This window comes from Pteropus alecto, unplaced genomic scaffold (genome assembly GCF_000325575.1).
Source record: "Pteropus alecto unplaced genomic scaffold, ASM32557v1 scaffold40, whole genome shotgun sequence".
Classification (NCBI taxonomy): Eukaryota; Metazoa; Chordata; class Mammalia; order Chiroptera; family Pteropodidae; genus Pteropus; species Pteropus alecto.
The window spans coordinates 6783373-6805749 of NW_006431919.1; the positions used below are offsets into that span (position 1 = coordinate 6783373).

At 37.9% G+C, this 22377-nt stretch overlaps 1 protein-coding gene across 3 annotated transcripts; it reads right to left on the minus strand.

The window, feature by feature from the left end:
* Positions 1–1590: 1590 nt before the first annotated feature.
* HAVCR2 (hepatitis A virus cellular receptor 2) lies at positions 1591–21763 on the minus strand. Of its 3 annotated transcripts, none has more exons than XM_025043065.1 (8): positions 21343–21763; positions 20899–20937; positions 19871–20209; positions 18917–19000; positions 14859–14899; positions 13326–13449; positions 10846–10882; positions 1591–9049 (listed from the first exon to the last, which is right to left on the minus strand). In XM_025043065.1, the coding sequence occupies exons 1-8, from the start codon at positions 21392–21394 to the stop codon at positions 8890–8892; spliced, it is 876 nt and encodes a 291-aa protein (XP_024898833.1). In that variant the 5' UTR covers positions 21395–21763; the 3' UTR covers positions 1591–8889. The 3 variants fall into 3 exon arrangements, with proteins under 3 accessions (XP_024898833.1, XP_024898832.1, XP_006906518.1); XM_025043064.1 differs by having other exon boundaries at positions 13326–13452; XM_006906456.3 differs by lacking the exon at positions 20899–20937 and having other exon boundaries at positions 13326–13452; positions 21343–21740.
* Positions 21764–22377: the final 614 nt, after the last annotated feature.

A 22377-nucleotide genomic window follows, 5' to 3' on the forward strand; every position in this document is an offset into this window, starting at 1 on the left:
CATTGTCCTAATATGCCATATAACACTCAGAAAGTTCAAGCAACAAGTTTTGGTTTTCTCCTCGGCATAAATTTCCAGGGGACTGTACTTACCGTGAATCAGGAGTTTTCCAGCTCCTCTGGTGAAGATCCATCTCCCCAAAGGTTTTTATGAACGAAGACAACTTTCTTCCTGAATTCCATTCTTTATCTCTTTACCACACATTTACATAAGAATATTGAGAAGTCTCTTTGAAAGTCAAACTTGTCCAGTCTGCCAATCTTCTTGCTAGGTTTTATCTTTTACTAACTTATGCAGATTATAAAGATATGAATGGGCTGGAACAGTATTTCTTTTCTGCTAGGCTGTTTTTAAACTATTCAGCCCAGATTTGGCTTTTAGGCCAGCCTCTAGTCTTGAAAAGTCATGTCGATTTTGATACTGTTGACACATGAAGAGACTTTAAACTACCTGGGGCAACCCCACAACTTATAAATGAATAAACCGAGGATCAAAAAGAGGACTAGAAGATGGGACCCTTACAGGATACGCTGTGGGGCAGATGCAGAAGTAAAAGCCAGGCTTGCCTACCCTTACTCAACTCTTCTTGTCACTTAACAAACGTTATTTCACCAAATATTCACTGAGCACCTCGTACTAAGCAATGTAACATTCTATGCAAAAAAAGAAAACCTACAGTTTCTGCCCTCAAAAGTTTAGGAAAGCAAGCTGCCACCTTTAATAAGGATGAAGTACATACTGCTACACTGTGCCCCAATATCGTTTATATACATCTTTCAGGTGTTAACAGCATGTCCTTCGGCACTCAGGGCTGTGAACTTGTGTATGACAACGATGGCAGAAAACTGGCTGTGAGCTGAGCTCCGGCTCACACAGCTAGAGGACACTGCTTGTGCACACGATGAGTCCCCAAGACATTATGATATTATGGTGCCAACCCACCCCCCAAAACCAAAACAATGGGCGTTATCTACTTGAAAACATTGACATCATCATAAATTCGCTTTTGGATTAAAACATTCACTTGTATCCACTGTGCCTTGTTGCATTATCACAAGATTGTAAGACATTTCCTCCACATCCAGTTTAGGGAAGATGGGTGGGTCAAAGAGACTTAATAGCATTGGGCTTTAACCAGATAGGATTAGGATAGTTTTCTAAAGTAGGGGTCTTCAACCTTTTTGGCACCAGAGACATGTGCTCCTATGAGAATCTAAAGATTGATGATCTGAGGTGGAGCTGAGGTGGTGATGCTAGCGCTGGGGAGCGGCTGCAATTGCAGAGGAAGCTTCAGTCACTGGCCAGCTACTCACCTTCTGCTGTGTGGACTGGTACCTAACAGGCCATGGATCGGTACCAGTCTGTGGCTCAGGGGTTGGGGACCTCTGTTCTAAAGAACTCTGCTCTCCCAAACCAAGACTTCTGTAGGACCTGGGCACCAAACTGAAATGCCTGTGCTGGTAGCAATTATTCAGAATGTATGCTGAGCTCCTTCTAAACTTATGTGAAGAACACTGTAGGAACTGGTAGGAAATGGGACTTTAAATAATGTATACAAAACCCTCTGCTTATTAATAACATACAGTGAAAAAGAATGTGACATTTTATTGGGACACTTGTATGGAACTGTTTCTAAAAAATATCAAGTGAAAAAACTATTCATACAAATATATTTCATAGAAACCTATTTTTGTAAAAATGCTGTAACCAAATGACAACATATACATATATATCATATGGAAAAGTCATAGGAAAGGCATGTGTGACTAACTACTGTTAGTGTCTGAGACTGTTCAGTGTCTGTACTCTGTGATAAGAAAGCAAGCTGAGACAGGGGTGTCTTTTAGTTTAAAGTTATTTAGGTATCAGCTGAGTTTTTACAATAAGAATTTACAAATGTACTACTCATATAATATATGTAAAACGTTTTAACACATACACACACACACACACACACACACACACACACACACAGGAACCCAAGCAAACCCCCAAACTGTGTGTTCTTACAAAAGTGGAATTCTTTTACATTTACATAAGATATTTTTTGCAAATTAATTATAACCATCATTTCTTTATCCCAGATAGAGGGAAAAGAAAGCAACTTAAATTAACTAAAGCTACATTCAGACACTACCAATTACCAAGAAAGACAGAAGATCATGAAATAATGCTTGAATTAACATATAAGCACTTATACTACAAAGCATGCTTTTCTACAAAGTAGAAAATATATCAGGTCACTATATATTTATTTAGGTGTCTGCTGTTAGAATCTATGTCACCTGTATCACTTCATGCATTTACCCAGTTAATATTTATTGAGCATCTGCTGTGTAACAGGCCATCCTTATTCTATGACATTCACTTGGTATTATATGGATGTTAAATTAAGAAAGTGGTAAAGACAAGGATTAACATTTACAAGAATAAGAAAAAAAAAAAAATGAAGACATCACCAAAAAGAAACAAAGGCTTTTCTGTTTCATTTAGAATCTAGTATGCAGGTCTGCTAATGCTTATTAACTTTTATTATAATTGTTTGCTTGGATATTGGGCTGCCTTGATAGACTCTGACTTCCTTGAATATACGAATCTTCTATCTGTGGCACTTGTATCATAGCTTGAGTTTACAATATAGTAGGTATATATCATTGACTCAATCAGTCTACAAATGCTTATTTAGCATCCACTACAAGTCAGTTATTTTACTAGGCCCCTGGGGTATAAGATGAATGATAGAGTTTACTGTCTAGTTGAGGCTCGAGGAAGACAAATCACTCACACACACACACACACACACACACACACACACACACACACCACACAAAATTAAAAAGTTAGAGAATTTCAGATTTGAATAAATTATGTAGGAAATAAACTGGACTAGAGATGGGCAGGTTGGTCTTTTCTCATTGCATTGGGAAAGCTCTCAGTTGACATCTAAGCTGGAAACTCAAAGATGTGAAAGAGGAAGCTCTGCAAACAGTCTAACGGAAATATTCCACAGGTAAACAACTCCACTGAAAAAAAAACGCTAAAACCAGAAAGAACTTGATCTGTTCTAGAAGCAGAAAGGAGACCAATGTGGCATAGAGAATCGGGAGAGGCTGATGAGGTCAGCAGAAATCCAGTCCCATTGGAAGCTGTTGAAAGGTGTTAAATAACAGAGTAATTGAATCTGGTTGATGATTTTAAAAAAGAAAAGGAAAACACTTAAACTTCTGTATGAGGAGAATGAACTATTAGGAGAGCAAAAGTGGAATAGGGGGATACCAAGTAGGAAGCTATATTTTCGATGGATGTGGATGGATGGATGAAAAAGTGGATGAATGAATGAGTGGGTAGATAAATGGATGGGTGGCTGGTGGATGGAAGGAATGAAAGGAGGAAGGGATGGAGGAAATAAATAAGTGAATAAATAATAACTATGACTAAAAACAAATAAGGCCTATGAGAGTCATTTGACCTAGGTATTTTAGCATAAAATGGTTCTTAAGTCAAATTTCAGAAAACAAAGGCGAATTATTTTGAGTGAAAGAAACATTGCTAGAATAGTTTTCTGAAATGATTGCTTGAGTAAAATAGTATACATTTAGCAATACAATGACTGGTATATATGTTTTAAAATAAATCATTATTCTATAAGTCATACTACTTCATGAAAATTTGTAATTACCTATATAGCTCTCATTGTAATTTTACTTCGACACAGGGATTCCTTATCTAGAACTTATACTTTGGAAGTACACACAAGTGCACATAGGTTTTCTAAAAAAGGATTGTCCTTGCAGCCTTATTTGAAATGGGGGGGAGAGGAATAAATATCTATGCATGGGGAAGTGATTTAATAGATTATGCACATTTGTTCTACTTAATACTACATAGCTATCTAAATAAAGGCTGTTGTCCCGTGTATTCTGATACGGACCCATGGCCTTCTATAAACAATGGGTAAAAAGTAAGTTACTATATGTATGTATGAGAGAGAACAGAGAATGTTCTAGAACTATGCGAATACTACAGCCACTAGCCACATGTGGCTACTAGGCACTTAAAATATGACCAGTCAGAATTGAGATGTGCTCTAAATATAAAATACTGAATTTTGATGACTTACAATAAAAAAATAAATAAACTCATTAATGATGTTTATATTTACTCTACATTGAAATAATAGTACTTTAGATGGTTGAGTTAAATATATTCTTAAAATTAATTTCACCTGTTTCTTTTTTACTTTTTTGAATGTCGCTAGTAGAAAATTTATAATTACCTATATAGCTCTCATTGTAACTTTACTGGACAGTGCTAGTCTAGAAGAATAAAGCAATAACACTGATTATTCCTGGGGAGTGGAATTGGGGAGAAGGTTTGATGAGGAGGACAGGGAATGGGGACTTTCACCTTTAACCAAACGCTACTATATTTTTCAAAGAATATTTAATTAAAAAATTTAAAAACCAATAATAGGAATCTAAGCAAAGCCTATAGTTTAGAAAATGTCATATCACTGTTAATGTCTTAGTTTTGACAAATGTACCCTGGTTATGCAAACTGTTAACATTGTGGGAAACTGGTGAATACAGAAACTCCCGTATCATTGTTACGAGTCTCTGTAAATCTCAAATTATTCCAAAATTAAAAGTTAAAAAAGACAGCATTAAGGACACAAGCAATTTAACAAGTTGTGTCCCCTGCTTAAATAGAGATTGTTATTCAGAGTCTCAATATACTGTAAGGCAAATGGCTCCAAACTCTCTGCTCCATACAGTGTCCCTTATAAGGACATTTGCTTGAAATAAAATAGCTACTAGTATAGTTAAATGTCACATTTCTTAGTTTTTATCTGAAATTCCATCAAGTCAGATAACTATTTTCTCCCATGGTGATTAGAAACTATTTGGTTGCTATTTGTGTAGCAGAAATTTTTGTGGGAGGAGGGTTGCCTGAGAGAACCAAGAACAGCTCTTCTGAGAACATTACTGAGAATGTTACTTAGGCCTGGGCAGCTGGCAGATTTTAAAGGCCCCTCATCACTGGATCCTTACTTCAACTCTCAGATTTAGCCGGTACTAAGGTCAAGAGATTTTTTCCTAAGATCTAGTGGTGAACTTTTGGATAAAGAAAAATAATCCAGAAATCTATAATATCAGTAGAACAAAACTGTGAGACAACCTCCACCTACATTTCTACAGTAGTTAATTTCAACTTGAGTGTTTTCTGAACAAGAACTAAATTTAGTACAAAATTGAATAGTAATCATAAGTAAAACTGTGGACAATAAAATTAAAAGCAGACTAGATACAGATATATAGATATATGGATACTTCAGAGCTGGCAAAAAGAAAATAAACATTGCATTGGAATGTAAAATATTTCTATTTTACGTGAACTAGGTTTAAAAGCAGAAATACAAAATGTGGAAATTTCAAAGGAAACATACCAACTTATCATAAAGCGTGAAGCAAATATAGACTACAAGTCTATAATAAAATATTTTTCAAAGGTGATGTACCCACAAAACAACTATATTAAAATAATGTGCACATTTAAAAAGATGTCTCACACCAGCACACATGAATGGCTTAAATAACCATTAAAAAAAAATCTCACTGCTTTCTCTGAGAAAAGAGAGTCACACTATAGCAGAAGGAATTTAAACAAGAATTCCAAAAAGAAAATCACTGCTATGAGTAAATGAGTCACTTGGAATGACCTTCGTAATTGCAGTCAATAGACTGAGAAAAAGACACAGAGGATCTAGAAGCCTGAAACTAACATTTCTGACTCATACTGCTCCTTTGCACAGGTTTCCAATGAAAATCAGCCAAAATCTGAACTCCGCGGTAGCTTGAGAACCTTTCAACCCAATGGTCCAGCTGCCTCTCTCTCCTTTTCCTGGCTTCTCAACTGATTCCCAGAAAAGGCTGGTAGGAAATCCTAAACAATTACAGTTTTAGGGCATCTCTACTTATCACCAGGAGTCAGACTTTCTTGATAAAAACTCTGAAGACAAATTAATCTGGTTCAGTTTAATTTTTTTAACTTAAATTTAAATGAGAATAACATTAAAATTTTAATGAGAATAGGCATAAATCAATAGCAGGCCTACCTTGGAGATATTGTAGATTCAGTTCCAGACCACCTAAATAAATAAGGCAGGTCAGAATCTTTTTGCTGGTGGAGGACCTTCAATATATTTTTTTAAAAAAACCTCAGCACCTATGAAGCACAATAAAGCAAAATGCGATAAAATGAGGTATGCCTGTAATGTGGGCTTGAACAGCTTGAAATTACTACCTTAGAAATTCCAAATCTAGCAAAAGTAATAGATAAAACATAGCAAGACCTTATTTTTTCAGTCTAAAAAGACAAGCAGCCCCCACTTTGCACAGACTATAGGTCGCTTAGGTAGAGCCTGGGAAAAAAATCCAAAGGTACTTCTAGGAACAGACAACATATTCAATCTTAACACACTATTTTTAATTAAGTTACCACTTGTCATCTCCAGGGCATATGGAGCTTTTCGTTCTCCTTTCCGCCTTCATCCCCATTCTAAATAATTGATTTACAGTGGCTCCTACTCTGAAAACCAGGGTTCCAGTCCTGGCTTTCTGGCACACTCTCTTGCTGGCCCTGACCTTGAACTTGACCTGTCCCCATCTTCATTTCTTTCTATAATGAGGAAGGCAGACAGAAAAACATTGCTATATGCTTAAATCTAATCTTTTCATTACAAAAGAAAATAGAGATCATCAATTACAAAGGCATGTTAAAAGGAAAAAGTGAACATCTCTTGATCATTTGCCACAGTGGGGTAAACATATTGAGTATATTCTTCCACATTTTTTTGAGGCATAAGATAAAATTTGCATCAATTAGACATACTATTCGAGAACTTTATTTTTCTTTTAACTTAGCGCTATAGCATTTTTCTCTGACAAGTAACTTAAGCTTTGTGACAGTAGGGGTTTTGTCTGCTTCCTTCACTGAGATAGTCCTAGGGACTAATACACTGTCTGACAAAGTACCTGACAATAAGTGTTCAATGAATAAGTAGATGGAATGAATCCTCCAGCCTGTCAGATCCACCAGTTCTATGGGCTCAGGGATATGCCTATTGGTCTCTATGTTCTCAGCACCAAAGTACCAGGCACACGTTAAGCACTTAATAAATATGTGTTAAATTAGCATATGGCTCAATGATGAAACCACCGAATTCCTTTTTACTGCACCAGTGTGCTGATGTACCACAATAATCAACTATTGCCCTGCTGATAGAAAACATTTCCTGTGAACGTCATTGCAATGATAATGCCTGCACACTTACCCTAGTTTAAAAGTTTTTGTAGGATGAGCCTCTTTTGGAGGAGGCCATCGATCTGGTCCAAATGTGTTCTGAAGTCCCATCCCTCCTAGAATTTCAAAACCTTTAATACATTTACGATTAATTTTTCAGCTTGTATGAGAGCCACTGCCTACGATTTTGCACAATGATCTCCTTTACATATCTCCCTACAGAAATCCAGTGCCTCCCAAAACTGTCTAGATGCAGCCCAAACACTATATAGTTCACACAATAATTCGGAATGCCTGAAAGACTTCTAGAAACAAACAGGCTGCCTGTGTTGTTGGTGACCAACATGTACTGCACGTAGCACAGTAGCACTTTAGTCATCACCTGGGGAAGGGCAGTTTTCAGGCAGTGACAGGTCCATATTGTTGACTGATTCCTTGTGTGCTGAGGAGGCTCAGCAGAAAGAGGGAAACAGACAAGAGGGTGGCAGACTTCCAAGGGCCTGAGATGGCACAATGTGCTGAGCAGCAGAGGCCACTTTTGCCTACTTAAGGGTACAGGGAGTCTGGGGATATTTGCGAATTCTCTAAGAAGTGAGGTTAAAGAGCTGTCTGAACTCTCCAATGGGAAAGACTGCAGGAAGCTACCTTTCTGCTTATCTAATGTTTTCATACCAAAGATATTTAGTAAATTCTATTATGTGTGAGAGCAGTGCAAGGCATTAGGAAGGCAACAAATAAGTAAGGCAGATTTAGTCTCTACATTCTTGTATTGAGGCTTAAAGACCACTGTCTTTCCATCAAGGAATCTGAAGCGGACAAATACAGATTGCCTTTTCTCTCTACCACAAAATCAAATTTGTGTCCCAGTCACTGCTTCTTCTGTGAAAAACACAGCTCCAGTTCTCTCCATGAATGGAGAAGTTGATCAGAGATATTTCCCTTTGAGTGATCACCGAGCAAAACAGCAACACACACACTGAGTGTGCTTCCTTTTTCCCCAGGAGCTCCTGCCATACCATGGGTTTGCTGGGCTGTCCTCGTAACAGGCAAAAAAGAGCTGTGCAGTGGCACTTACTGCTGGAGAGTCAACATGCAAAGAAGCATAAACCCTGAGACTCAAAGGGAACCTTCGAGACCATCTAGTTCTACTCCAGGCGTTTCTTATCCTTTAATGAGTCCCATATCTTTTTGAAAATCAGTGCCCCTCTAGACTTTCTGTACTAAAAAAAAAAAGATATTTACATAACCGTCCCTACATTTTTAAGAGCTTCGTGGACACATCATGTGACTAAATTTCCTGGAATTCCAGAGACCCCATATTAGAAATTCCCCTTTTATCAGTCTCTGAGTTGAATAACCTTGCTGGTTGGGGAAAAGTAATGTTGTAACCTGTCTGAGAACAGTGCAGGTCATGGTTCAATCCCTTGTGAGCTAATTATCTTCAGAAATGGAAAAACAGTGCTTGGGAGCCATGGACAGAACCTTAAAGCCAATCAGCTGACACATTTGATAGTTTTCAGAGAAGACAATATAAGCACAAAAATGAAGCTGGGTCCGACGACATAGAATGGTGAGCCTCAGAAGTTGTCAGGATTGCTGCTCACTGCTGACATAGCAGTAATACTCCGATGGATCCTCCATTTCATATATGTTCTCCTCAATGGTATAGATGTTTTCCTCTGAGCGCATTCCCTCTGCTACTGTATTAGCTAACCCTAAGGGAGGGAGGTTAGCCAAAGTGATGAGGCTGTGGAAATAAAATGTCACAGTTGAGTTCATCATTTCCAGGGTACCACAGAATAAAGAGCATAGGCTTTGCTGAAGAGACAGCGACCAAAGGCAGCACATGATGCCTGACTGGGTCCTGACTAGGGGGAAAAACATAAAATAGAATAATCTGAAGAACATCGAGGAAATCTGAATTAATCTTAATTTTCTTAGTTATAAAAATTAGCATTGTGTTATCTAAGAGAATATTTTTGTTCTTAGGAAGTACAGACTGAAGTGTTTAGGTCAAGCCTCAAGATGTCTGAAACATCCTTAAAATGGTTCAGAAAGAAATTGTGTGCATAGAGAAACAGAAAAAACAAACATATCAAAAGGATAAATCACACATTTAGGTGTTCCTTATACTATTATTTCAATTCTCCTGGGGGCTGGAACAATTTCAAAAAAAATGAATATGGCATGTAGCCAATCAGATTTGAGTTTGAATTTTGTCTCTTTCACTTACCAGCCATATGACCTTGGGTAAGTTGGATTTGTTTTTTCATTCATTTATTCAAGAAATATTTAGTGTGTTATACACTGTTCTATTTACCAAGAGATTCAGCAGTGAACAAAACACAGAAATTCCATGAAGGCTATATATTAGTAAGCTCTGTGTCTCAGGCTCCTCATCTGTAAAATAGGAATAATAAGCATGCTATCTCACCAGGCTGCTTAAGGAGCATTTATTCATTCTATAATCAAATATTTATTAAGTGCTTACCAAGTATCAGGAGCTGTGCTAGGGGATACAGCTATTAATATGGTAGACAAGTTCCTTATTTTCTATGGAGTTTACCTTTATAGGTGGAGATGAACATTAGCCCAATGATGTCACATAAAATGAATTAGTGCATGTGCGTTACCTATGAATGTTATCACATTTTAGGTTTCAGCTCTAAGAAAGCATAGTGACATAGATAATCTAATCTATGGATAATTAAATTATTTCTTTAGTCTTTTTTACTTCTTTACTGCAGACCATTCTGTCTTCATAAATATACTGCCTACACTTAGTCTAAAATTATTAGTGGTTTAGAAAGTATTCAATGGACAGCGTCATTTTTTTTCCTTGAAATATACTGCATTCTATCAATGTACCAAATGTCGCTAAAATGAAAGAAAAGTTATGCGTGTCTGGAATTGAGGTGTGTGTATGTGTGTTATAAAGATGTGTGAATATAGTCAGGAATGAAGACTAAAGCTGTAATGTAACGAACCAGTAGTTCTCAACCTTGTTTTCACATCAATATCACTGGGAAAGCTTTAAGAAAAATATTTGTGCTCAGGCCTTATCCCTAAAGATTCTAGTTTATTTGCTCTGGGGCTGACAACAGATTGTGTAAGTGACTCTAATAGGTTACCTGAGTGAAGAGCACCTAGATTTGGCTACCAAACCCCTGTGAGTAGATTCTGTATTTCTAGTTTTCTTCTGAAGTCCAATGCCCACACCAGAGCCTGGATGTAGTACATGCTCAATGAATTGAAGGGTCAGTTGATTGATCGAAAAGACCCATTAATATAGAATAAATAAGCATTTCCTATCGACATGAGATAAATTCTATACCTTCACTTTAGGACTAAGGAATGAGAGGGATTAGGAAGTAAACAGAGCAGTGTGCTTGCATTTCACAATACTAGGCCTAAAGCAAGAAGGAAGTATAAGTTTAGATCCCAAAGTCCCAGGGTAGGACTTCCAAGAGCAAAGATCAAAGCCATATGAGAGTAGGGGCCTCCGAGATTCCCGCTTTCCCCTACCCCACCACTTATTCTTACCTTGAATTCTGTAACTTCTCTTTCTTATGAGAATACCCTAGGCAAAGAGGAGAAGAAAAGTCAATTAAAATTGCTTTCACAGTTAAATGAAATAAGAAATAAAATGGGCTCGCTGGAGGCAAGGATTGTTTAGGGACATCTGGTCTTGCCATAGATTGAATAAAATCAAACTACCATTGTGTGTCTTGGTTTATTACATGAACTATGCTAGAAAATAATAAAAGTAATATTTAACCAAAATATGGAATACCTACTTTTACGTCAGGTAGTATGCTAAGCACCATGGACACAAAAATAAATCATGAAGCCTGACTTTGTGAAGCCATGTTCTAGTGAGGATATCACTTAAAAAATAATAATAATAACAATAATAATAATAATTTCTCATTTTGATCTGATACAAGGAAAACCAACAATGCACTGGAACTGATAATAGAGAAGGTAGTCAAAAAGAACTTCCAGAAAAGGTGACTCTTAAGGTCAACTCTGAAAGAAGAGAATGAGTCAGCCAGCGAAGAGCCAGGTGGAGCATTCCAGGCAGACTAAAGCCCTGATAGAGATCATGGCAAGTGCCTGAAACCATAAATATGGCTGGAATAAAAGAGTGACCCAAGATAAGGTCTGAGAAGCAGGCAGCCTAGGGCTAGATCCTACAGGACCCCTTAAGTAAAAATCAAGGGTTTGAATTTTATTCTAAGGCCTGTAAGAAATACAAAGGGCAGAAATATAATATGATTGGGTTTTAAGACGATCACTCAGACTGCTGTGTGGAAAGTGGGTTAAAAGGAGGTATAAAAAAGTGAGGAGGTCAGTAGAAATGATGGTGCCTCAAAGTAAGGTGGTGACGGAGAGAGATGCAGAAGAATGAATGGATTTTAGATATGTTTTGGAGAAAGACCCGCAGGAACTGAATTTGAATTGTGTATTAGGAGTGAGGATAAAGGATTCAAGAATGACTTCTGTCTTTCTGGGCTTAAGCGACCAGATGGATGGTAGTGAAACACCGTGATGGGAACGACCAGGAAGGGAGAGGTTACATTTTGGGAAGGTGCAATATAAACTCCACTGGGTATGTTAGATGTGGGACACATCTAAGAGGAAGTATCAATTGGACAAACTTCTGAGAGTTGGAGAGAGGTATTAAGAATGACATTAAGTCTATGAAAATATAGGTCATCACCTAGAGATGCAGAGAGAAGGAAAGGTTCAGCCCTGAGGAACCTCAACATCTAAAAGTCTAGCAGAAGAATAGGAAATAACAAAAAAGACTGGAAAGAAATGGCCAGTGAAGTAGGAGAGCAGTGTTTCAGAAGCCTAGAGAAGGAAGACTTTCTAGAATGAATGAGAGTCAATTTAATTAAACATTGCTGAATGACTGATCACAATGACTTTGTGTGTGTTGCTTAACCTTTCAGCACACTGATTCTCCATTTGGTAAATTAGAATGATATTACAACCTTTCTCAAAAGAGTAGTTGTAAGGATTTAATGCACATAGAGTACTACTCAGCAGCTTCTGGAAACATCCTGGTTTTCCCTGCACTGTCTCCACTTTTAGCATTGGAAATCCCACATCTAAGGATCCACCTTCAGTCCTGGGCAAATCTGGGATACTTGGTCACCCTACACACAGTCCACATTTGTGTATCAGTAAGAAAGGCTGCTAGAATGCACTAATCTCTGGGTGTAAGGCCTTGGCCTCTGTCTTCAAAGAGAAGAGAATATATCACCAAAATAGGTGTAAGGCCTTTGGGCTGATAGAACTGTGGCCATAGTTTCCCAGGTGTTATCATCTAATGAAATTTACCAAGTTAAATACACTTTAAATATGAGGTTTATTGTATATAAAGCATCCTTTAGTAACAATTTTTAAAATAAAGGTATGTAACTTAAAAATGCATTGTGCTGAGTGCCATGATGGAGGAAAATACTAATGCTGCAATCTGGCCATGACCCAATGTTAAAAGGACTTGATACCTCTCTTTAAAGACTTATTTCTGAGAAACAAAGATAGAAAATTCACAGAAGGAAATGATTTTCATTGTTGTGCTTCCTAATAAAGCTAGACATATTCATGAATTAAAAGGTTCTTTTTCTTTCAAAAGAGAATCGGAACTGGAATCAGCCTGCCTGGATTCAAATTCCATCTTTGTCACTTACTGATTCTGAAACCTTGGGAAAGTAACTTACTCTCTCTAAGCTCTACTCTCTTCTATGAGGATAACAATCCTACCTACCTTATAAGGTGGAGATGATGATAAAATGCATGTAAAAACATTTAGCACCATGTCTGCCTGTTAAATGGTAACCATTGATGATAATAATGATATTATTATTATTAAGGTTTAGAAGAACTAAAGAGTTTTAGACTAACAACCTTTGGGTATAAATATAAACTTATATTTCTATCTAGGTTTATATTAGTTCCTATATTAATAGTTCCTCATCAGAGGGAGAGAAAAGCAACATTAAATTACTTACATTTGAGAATTAAGGCACCAAAGATAAGAACCAGAGTCAGCCCAGCAGAGATCCCTGCTCCAATGTAGACACTTATCCTGGTGGTCGCACCAGCATCTTGTAACTCATTAGCCAATGTGGGTATCTGCTATGGAAACACAAACAAAACTGTAGCATATGGCCAGAAATTGGCTGTGTGCTCAGCTATCCTCATGACTTGTGCATTAGACTATCTCTTTTAAAGCATCACAGGAGTACAGGGACACTGAATCCACCCTTGATCTGCCCCCTTCTAGACAAAACTCAAACCACCCAAAGAAAAGGAGTAGCTTAGTCTTTGGAGTTATCAGGGGACTAAAATACGCCCTTCTGTGCCTTGGATAGAGAAGGAACTCTTAGTAAATGGACTGTGGCCCTCTCCCATACACAAAAATGGATTTTAGAGTAGACTCCTGTTCACCCAGGATCCCCTGGTGTTCCCAGGGAGTTGCAGAGTGGTCTACATTTACAAGCAGTGAAGCCCTTATTTTGACAGAAAGACAGTTACTTAAGAGCCAGGTTTTTGCAGCCAGACAGTCCTGGGTTCAAATCCCAGCTCTGTCACTAAGAGCTGAGTCATCTTGTAGAGTTATTGGGAAAATTAAGTATCAAAAATATAAAATCCCTGGCACAGGGCCTGGTGCATGATAATGCTTGATCAATAATAGCTATCATTGCTTTTGCTCTAATTAATTTGGTTTTTTGATAACTGAGAGTCACAGAGAAAATCCTCTGCTTCTAAGATTTCAGTCCATGCCCACCCCCCTTTAAAAATAATACTAAACATTTTTAAAACAATGAAGTCAAGGATGCTACATGCAAGGTACTGTGCATCAAGCATGTGGGTACACAGAGGTACTACAGAAGCAGTCCTTGATTACAAAAAAGAGCAGGGAGAAATACAAAGTGCTGAGCCTCAGTTGTGAACACACAAGTAGGCGATTAAATCAAATGAATAGGTCTTCAAAGAACTTTTAAGTCATTACTACAAATTTGCTTTCTAGTGGTTTCCCTTTTTACTCTAAGAAGGTGAGAGAACACTGAAATTGTGATTAGTGGTAATATTGCTTTATTTATAGTTAGATACATAAATTCCTGGTTTAGAATATTCCTGACTGGTGTCTTGTTATACAAAAAAAAAAAAAAAAATCTTTCTCATTTGAGTTGCAACGGAAACAAGAAGAAACATATTCTAGGGAGGTGGAGGATCTTTGAATTCTTCACAGTGGTATACAGCTATGAACTTTGAGAAGGACAAAATGCTAATGCTTCCTCTTTTGTTTTTCCAGCACTTACTATGTGCCAGACACTCTACATGCATCATCTCATTCTACCCTTACAACAGGTCTATGTAGTTACTGTCATCATCAACATGTCAAAGCAAGGAATCTGAAGCTAAGGGAGATTAAGCCTTTTTTCCCAAAAGAAAGAATGGGTTGGAAAGAAGGCTAAAGTCATACTTGCTTTTCTGAGTTAAACACAATGTTAGCTCCCACACACAAAAAAGTTACTTACTGTTTGACTTCTATCATCGAAGGTCTCCATTGTCTGCGTCTCTGACACAAAGAAGAGAATACCCAACAGAACAATTAAAAATGTTTTCTTTCATTTGAGTTAAAAACAATCTTAAATATAATCCTATAATCCTATTAGAAATTATTTTTACTCCATACTCTTGACAGTAATTAATTGGGAGACCAACAAAATTTACTAAATACTCACAAATCAACTTTAGGATGACCACATTTTTTCATCCAGGAAATGAACCCAGCTACTTATGTTTTATGAAATGGGGATTTCTGCCAGGAAGACCTCCACTGAATACATAGTTTGTTGTATTCACAGGGCCCTAACAGGGTCTGCAGAATTCCAACAACATTGCTAACACTCAGGCAAGCATTACATTGTAATTAGGCTTCGACAGATAACAAAAGTTAATTTTCCTGAAAAAGCCTGGAATTTTCTCAATAAGAGGGAGAGAGGGTATTCAGTTGCCTAAAAATGAAAATAAAAATAACTATAGCTACATTTACCATCAGCAGGCATTGTGCTAAACTCTTGAAGTAGCTCATTCAGCATTCAAAACAACTATCCTAAAGTAGGGACAATCAGTCCCATTACACAGATGAAGAAGCTGAGAATTAGGAAGTTAAATGACTTAACCTAGGTCACACAGCTTAGTGAATGACAGAAATGGTCTTCCAATTTAGGTCTGCATGGCTTTAAGCATACATTCTTTTTTTTTTTAATTTAAGTATAGCTGGTATATAATATTATATTAGTTTCAGGTGTACAATATAGTATATTGTATATCTTACAATATAATTACCATACTAAGTCTAACAATCGTCTGTCACCATAGAGACTTATCAGAATATTATTGACTATATTCTCCTTTACATTTTTCACCGAGTACCCCACTCCAACTATCAGTTTGATCTCTGTTACTATAAGTCTGTTTTTGTTTTATTTGTTCATTTGTTTGGGTTTTTTAAATTCCACATATAAGTAAAAACATAAGGTATTTATCTTTCTCTGTCTGATTTATTTCACTTAGCATAATACCCTCTAAGTCCATGAATGTTGTCAAAAATGGCAAAATGGCATTGTTTTTTTAGGGCTGAGTAATATTCCATTGTATATACATCTTTATCCATTCATCTATCGATGGACACCTAGGTTGCTTCCATATCCAGGCTATTATAAATATAAGCATACATTCTTAACTCTGCTGCCTTCAACAACCTTTGCATCAGCATTGTCACTACTATTAAGTGTGTCACATTGCCTAGCTGCTAGCTCACCTTCTTTCCTCTTTGTTCATTTATTTGTTCATTTATTTATTTATTTATTTATTTATTCAAAAAAAAATTTATTTATGCCTATCCATTTGATGAACATGTAGTAAACCTCTACTCTGTCAGGCAATAGAGGACAGAGCAGTGAACAAGAGGGGCATGGGCCCTAACGTCATAGACTCTGCATCTTAAATATCAATAGTCAGCTTTATAAAATGAAGTATGCCTACTCATCCTTCTGGCTGAGTCAGAGACTGAAAATTCTTAAGTGTCATGGTCACTTTCCAGAGGCCTAAAAGTACAAATCCTTTAATATAGTACTCCTTGTTTAATAGACTATGATTTTAATATTATAATAGCATAGTCTTGGCCTAAAACTATAAATAAAAGAGAGATTATCTTCCACTTAGATTTTTGTTTTATTGCCCAAAGGGAATTTAAAGTATAAAAACCATATTAATGGAACCATTAAGTAAACATAAATCTTAACCACACTCAAGATTTCCCAGCGTAAATCTAGTTTCTGCTTTCTTGGCCTAAATGGTAAACTGTCTAACACTCTCTCTCTTTCTCTCTCTCTCTCTCTCTCTCTCTCACTTCATTTAACAGTGAAAACGATCAATAAAATAAAGTCCTTTTAGGTCATCACAGCTTATTTTCACATAAATAGACATCAACCAAGATAGGTAGAACAGTTGGAGGAAGTTGTAATGTTTTTTCTAGGGAACCTAAGAGTTGGCTGTGGTGGAGGCAGCAGTGGTAGAATGTGATGGTCTTCAAAGTATATAAATTTAATAGTTATCATCTAGTATTATGTGCCAGACATGGTGTTTAACACTTTACATGAAAAATCTCTTTTAATCTTGAGGGTAACTAACTGACATAATGTTACTTACCTATTATAGACATGCCGTTAAATATCATTAATTTGAATTTTTAATTTTATTTTCCTGTTTTGGAGACAGAAGAAGAAGCTGAGATTCAGAGAAGTGAAAGGCACTGGCCTTGGGCTAGGTTGTACCTAACCAAGAATCCTAGCCACAGGCTCATTTTTTCTTTCTTTCTTTTTTTTTGATTTATTTGTTTAAATATTTTCTCAGGCCTTTGAAAAGCTTAGAGAGTATAGGTCTATGCCTATATTCCCTGATGTAAGAAAGAGATGGCCCCATCTTTGCTGCCTAAAGGGAAGGAACAAACAAGTAAAAACTAAAAGGAAGGAGACTTCTTTTTATGGTATAGATAACTCTAAGGAATGTACTGCCTCTTGAGGGAAGTGAAATCCCCCATCCAGGAGAGTGTGTGGGCATAGAGCAAATGCCCACTTTGGGGCATGTTACAAAGAACACTGAAGCACAGGATGGAAAAGTGGGATGAAACGACCCCTCAAGTCCCTTCTAGGTCTACAGTTGTAGGACTTTTTAAAATATAATAATAGCATACAATAAATGTCTGGAATTCCTTGATTAGCCCACAATGGGGGTGATCATCTGTTCCCACCATATCTCATTTCCTCACTAACTGCATAAGTGATACTGGCCAACAATCACTAAAGAATCACCAAAGATTAAAACTTTGCAGAGTTGAACTTAATAACTATAATAATAACTAATTTTGAGTGCTTTCTGTGGGCCAGGAACTATGCTGAGCACTTTACATTATCACATACAGTCTTTACAACAATCCTATGAAGTAGGCACTGGAATTACTCTAATTGGAGAGGTGAGGAAATTAAGCCTCACAGACTTTGAGCAACTTTACTGAGTTTACAAAGCTAGTATGAGGAGGTGACATCAGAACCCATTCTACCTATCACCGAAGCACTTGCCCACCATCTCATTCTGCTTCCGGATCTTACTGCTAATGTTAACAACTTAATTAACATGTATTGAGTATATACTACAATCAGACACTGGGTTAAGCACATTAGTCACATTTTCTTATTTAAACCTCATAAAGTGAGACTGATGAGATTTATGTGATTGGGAAATGAGACTTACCTATTACTAAATTCATTTCATGGAATAAAAATCTGAGCTCCAGAGAGTTTAAGAAAGACTAGAACTCTGAGAGAAAATATTTAAGATGAACCCTTCTGATCAATGTGACCTGAGATCTGCTTTTCTGATCCTATCTTCTCTTCCAGCAAAGCATGGAAAAGTCCTTGCTAAACTAATTAAAGAATTTAGCTGCTCTTACTGAGATAAAAATCTGAGGATGCTGCTAGGTTTTATTCCAGTTAGAAGGGGTCCTAGATATCACCTAATCAAACATGGACTGTGACCAATTCAAGACAAAATATCACCAGTCCAGGAATAAATCAGAAAATTATAAGAATAATGTAGAGTTTTTCATTAGATTAGATTGACCTAATTTAAGACTGTCGTTTTTTGGCAGTGATGGTAATATTAGAAATTTTGCTTTCCTTACATGGCAAAATACGTAGATAGAAATTCCTTTGGTGGAGGAGGGGGATCAGGAATTTTAGTGGGTCATGAAATCTAAAAGTGTCTGGACAGAAGAGGAAGCTGAGATTCAGAGAACTGAAAGGCACTGGCCCTGGGCTAGGTTGTATCTAACTAAGGGTCCTAGCCACGGGCTCATTTTTCCCAGCACAGTTTTATCTCAACCACCTCCCTCGCCTCAAATATTCTCTCAGGTATACAGAAGCATTCATACTTCACTCTTAAACTGTTCTCATCTTTTTTCCATATTCAAGATCTTCTGAACTCAAACCGCCTAAAGGCTTCCTCCTACACCCCATGTATATATAATTACCTGAGTCATGTCCCTCGGTGGTGAGTAACCTTGGAAAGGCTGTAGTAATGTCTCTCCATGCAGTCCAAGCAGGGGTGACCTTGGCTAATGTCAAAAACCAATGTAAGGATGAGGCTTCTCTGAGAGCAGAGAGCTTGTATAGTGCATCAAAAGGGCAGCAGGAAAAACAGGAAACACAACAAATAAAGAGAAACACATGCTCAACTTTCAAACCTGGACACTTTCTTTGAGAGTTTATCACACACTAAATTTAAGAACTGTGTTACAGTCATCATTGTCAGTCTAATTGTTAATAATAGAACTAATAGCCACACAGATGGCCACACTAAATGCTTTTCTGAAAACAGCTCCTACAATTCTTCTAATGGCCTATATTGTAGGTATTATATTTCACAGAGGAGAAGGTCACAGAGTTTAAATAACTTGTCCAAGATTACACGGCTAAGTAAGAGTCAGAGTGGAACTGAACTTAGCTCCATCAGCCACAAAGTACATGCTCTGTAAATCTTAAAACATGCATGCACTTGCATCCCACCACCACACACATGCACAGTGCAGTGGGTCTCAATCCTGGCTATACACGGGGGAATATCACCTGGGGGAGACTCTGTAAAACCCCAGTGCTCAGGCTCCACCTTCATAGATGCTGCTTTCTCTGGTTTGCGGGTGGGGCCCAAGAATCCGTAGGTGTTACAAAGCTCCCCAGGTGAGTCTAATGAGCAGTCAGGGTCTCAAACTACTTATCCAGGCCTCTCTTCCCATTTCATAGATCTCTTCTATGAGTTTCAATATAGGTAGGGGATAAAACATGGCTGGACATTGCTAATGGGCCTGTAGGTCATAGGAGCCCACACCCCCAGGGTGTGGGAGGTCAGAGATAAGACCAATCAGTATATTTAATATGATGTGTAAATGAACCTTACTCATAAAGAAAGCATGCAAAGGTCCACTCACCTGGTATGATTTCCAACTGCAGGTTTGATTTTTTATCATTCATTGGGCCTGAGAACTGGATGCGGCAGCAATAAGTCCCACTGTCGGCTAACGTCACATTCTCTATGGTCAAGGACACGTCTCCTTTGTATAAATTCCCCTTTAGTTTGTATCTTCTGGATATCTGATATTTCAAGTCCCTTCCATCAGTGCTGAGCACCGTACTGTAACATTGAAAAGCAGGACAGGATCCCTTGCCCCAGCACACAGGCACGAGATCCTCAGAGGTGGCTGGCACGTAGCTGCAGGGCAGATAAGCATTCTGACCCACCTCAACTATGTACGATCCTTTCAAAGACTCTGAATAAAAAGAAAAGGAGAGCAGGATGCAGGCAATGAGTGAGATTGTTCCATTTCGGGAAAACTGCAAGTAATGCCTTGTAGAATGAAGAAGACACTGCTGCTATCCTGTTTGGAGGATGATTCACTATGACAATGACTCTCAGACTCGAGGGGCATCAGAATCACCGGGAAGTCTTGTTAAACACAGATGGCTGGGCTCAACTACTAGAGTTCCTGATTTAATAGGTCTGGGGTAGGGCCTAAGAATTTGTATTTCTAACAAGTTCCCCTTCCCAGGAATTGCTGATATGGCGGGTCTTGGACTTTCACTGGAGAACCAATGCTCTAGGAGAGAATTGTGGCCCAGTCTTATGAACACCAGAGGGCAGGGCTGATGGAAACAGACAGTCATTGTCAGCCAGGAGAACAGCTCAGCCATTTCTACTAGTTGTCTGTTCATCAACGAAAGTCAGTTATCCTAACACAATTCTCTCTTCCTTTTCTCTATTTTTTCTTAAGCACCAGGCACATAGTGAATAAAAACCCTTCCTTAAATAAGAAGCTAATGTGTGACTATTTTTAGGTTTAAAATTGCCTTAAAAAAAATTAACTGTTAAAGTGTTTTCTCATCTTTTTCCTATATTCAAAATCTTCAGAACTCAAACTACCTGAAGGCTTCCTCCTACATCCCATGTATAATTAATTACCTGAGCCATGTTCCTCAGTAGTGTTAATCCTTGGAAAGGCTGTAGTTAAATAATAAAGTCAAAAAGTATGAAAAGGGTATATGAAATATACTCCCTCTCTGCTCTTTCCCATTTACCAGCTTCCCTTTATAGAGTTTACACATTAAGAAGCATTCGTGTATTCCCACACTCTGCCACACACACACTCAAATAGAAGTCTATTATATGCATTATTGTGCTCCTTGAAGTTTTTCAAATAACATTATGACTTAGACATTTGATATCATTACGTATAGTCAATTTCACTGTTTGTACCATGGGTATATCGCAATTTATTTCTTTTGTTCACTTCCCCATTGGCGGACATTGCTGTTGATTCCAAACTTTCTCTATTGCAAACATTACGACAACCCTCGCATCTTTATCTTGCCCTAGCCCATTGCAAAAGTCCATGCCCAGACTTACTTGTAAGTAGTAGCAACCACAGGACACAGTCAAAGGAAAGATGTGAAAACATGAGTTCTGCAGAAGAAAGTGAAAGAATGGCTCTGTTTACGGGCCGCTTTAATTCTCCAATTGAACTGGATACTTCCTGCAACTGCGTCTCTACTCCGCAATCACGACAGCGGTGGCCACTTCCCTGAGTGCCAGCCCAGCACACGAAGGCATCTGACTACCGAGCTCTCCTCTGTGAATGCTGCCAAGTCTATGGTCACATCAACGAAAACCCCAGTTCTCAGTCATGCTACACCACACACATCCTGTAAGGGCTCTGATATTTAACCTATTAACAAAGGCTCTGATATTTAACCTATTAACAAAGAGGAAGCAATACTCAAAGGAAGAAGTGTTAGTCAGACCAGAAAAGTGTCAGCAAGTAAAGAGAGTCCTCTGATACCTCCGATGAAATAGTCCTCTGTTTGAAATGGACCATGTGTGGATCCAGCTGGGCACCAGGGAACACAAGGTAGAAACATGTGCACTCATTCAGAACATCAGTCTATTGGTCGGTCGTGAGACCATTGCTGACACGTGTGTCAGGCACTGGACCGGGAGCTGAAGAATACCACAGTGAATGGCATGTTCCTTATCCTTACACTTATGGGCCCTTTCCATTCCACTCAGGAGCCTAATTCTTAGCCTTGTTCTGAAACAAATTGGCCTATGTCACATAACCTTGGTGGCTCTCAGTTTCCCCATTTATAAAACTTATAAAATGAAGAATTTGTATTAGGTGATATATGCATAGTTCCCTGCTCTAACATTCTGGTTTTGACTCAAATTTTCAAACTCTTCCACTTAGGGAAGACTCAGTCCTGTTGGCAAGGTTCCTTTTTCCCTACTGGGGGTGAAATTAAGGGGAATTGAGGGGGCCTCCATATTCTATTCCCCTCATATACACAAGATGTCCCCTCCCCTCCCACACCAGGGGCTTCAGGCATAAATTATCAGAAAGTGTTAAATTACCGCCACACTGTCCATCACTGAAGAAACATCTCA

Bases quoted from the DNA above. Each gene is read 5' to 3' on its own strand.
- HAVCR2 (XM_025043064.1), bottom strand. From the start codon at position 21,394: ATGTTTTCACATCTTTCCTTTGACTGTGTCCTGTGGTTGCTACTACTT. The intron at 19,001-19,870 runs GTGAGTGGACCT...TTTTGACATTAG, and splicing joins GCAGTTGGAAATCATACCAG to CCAAGGTCACCCCTGCTTGG. The intron at 9,050-10,845 runs GTAAGAATAAGT...TTATTTCCACAG, and splicing joins GAGAAGTTACAGAATTCAAG to CCTCATCACTTTGGCTAACC.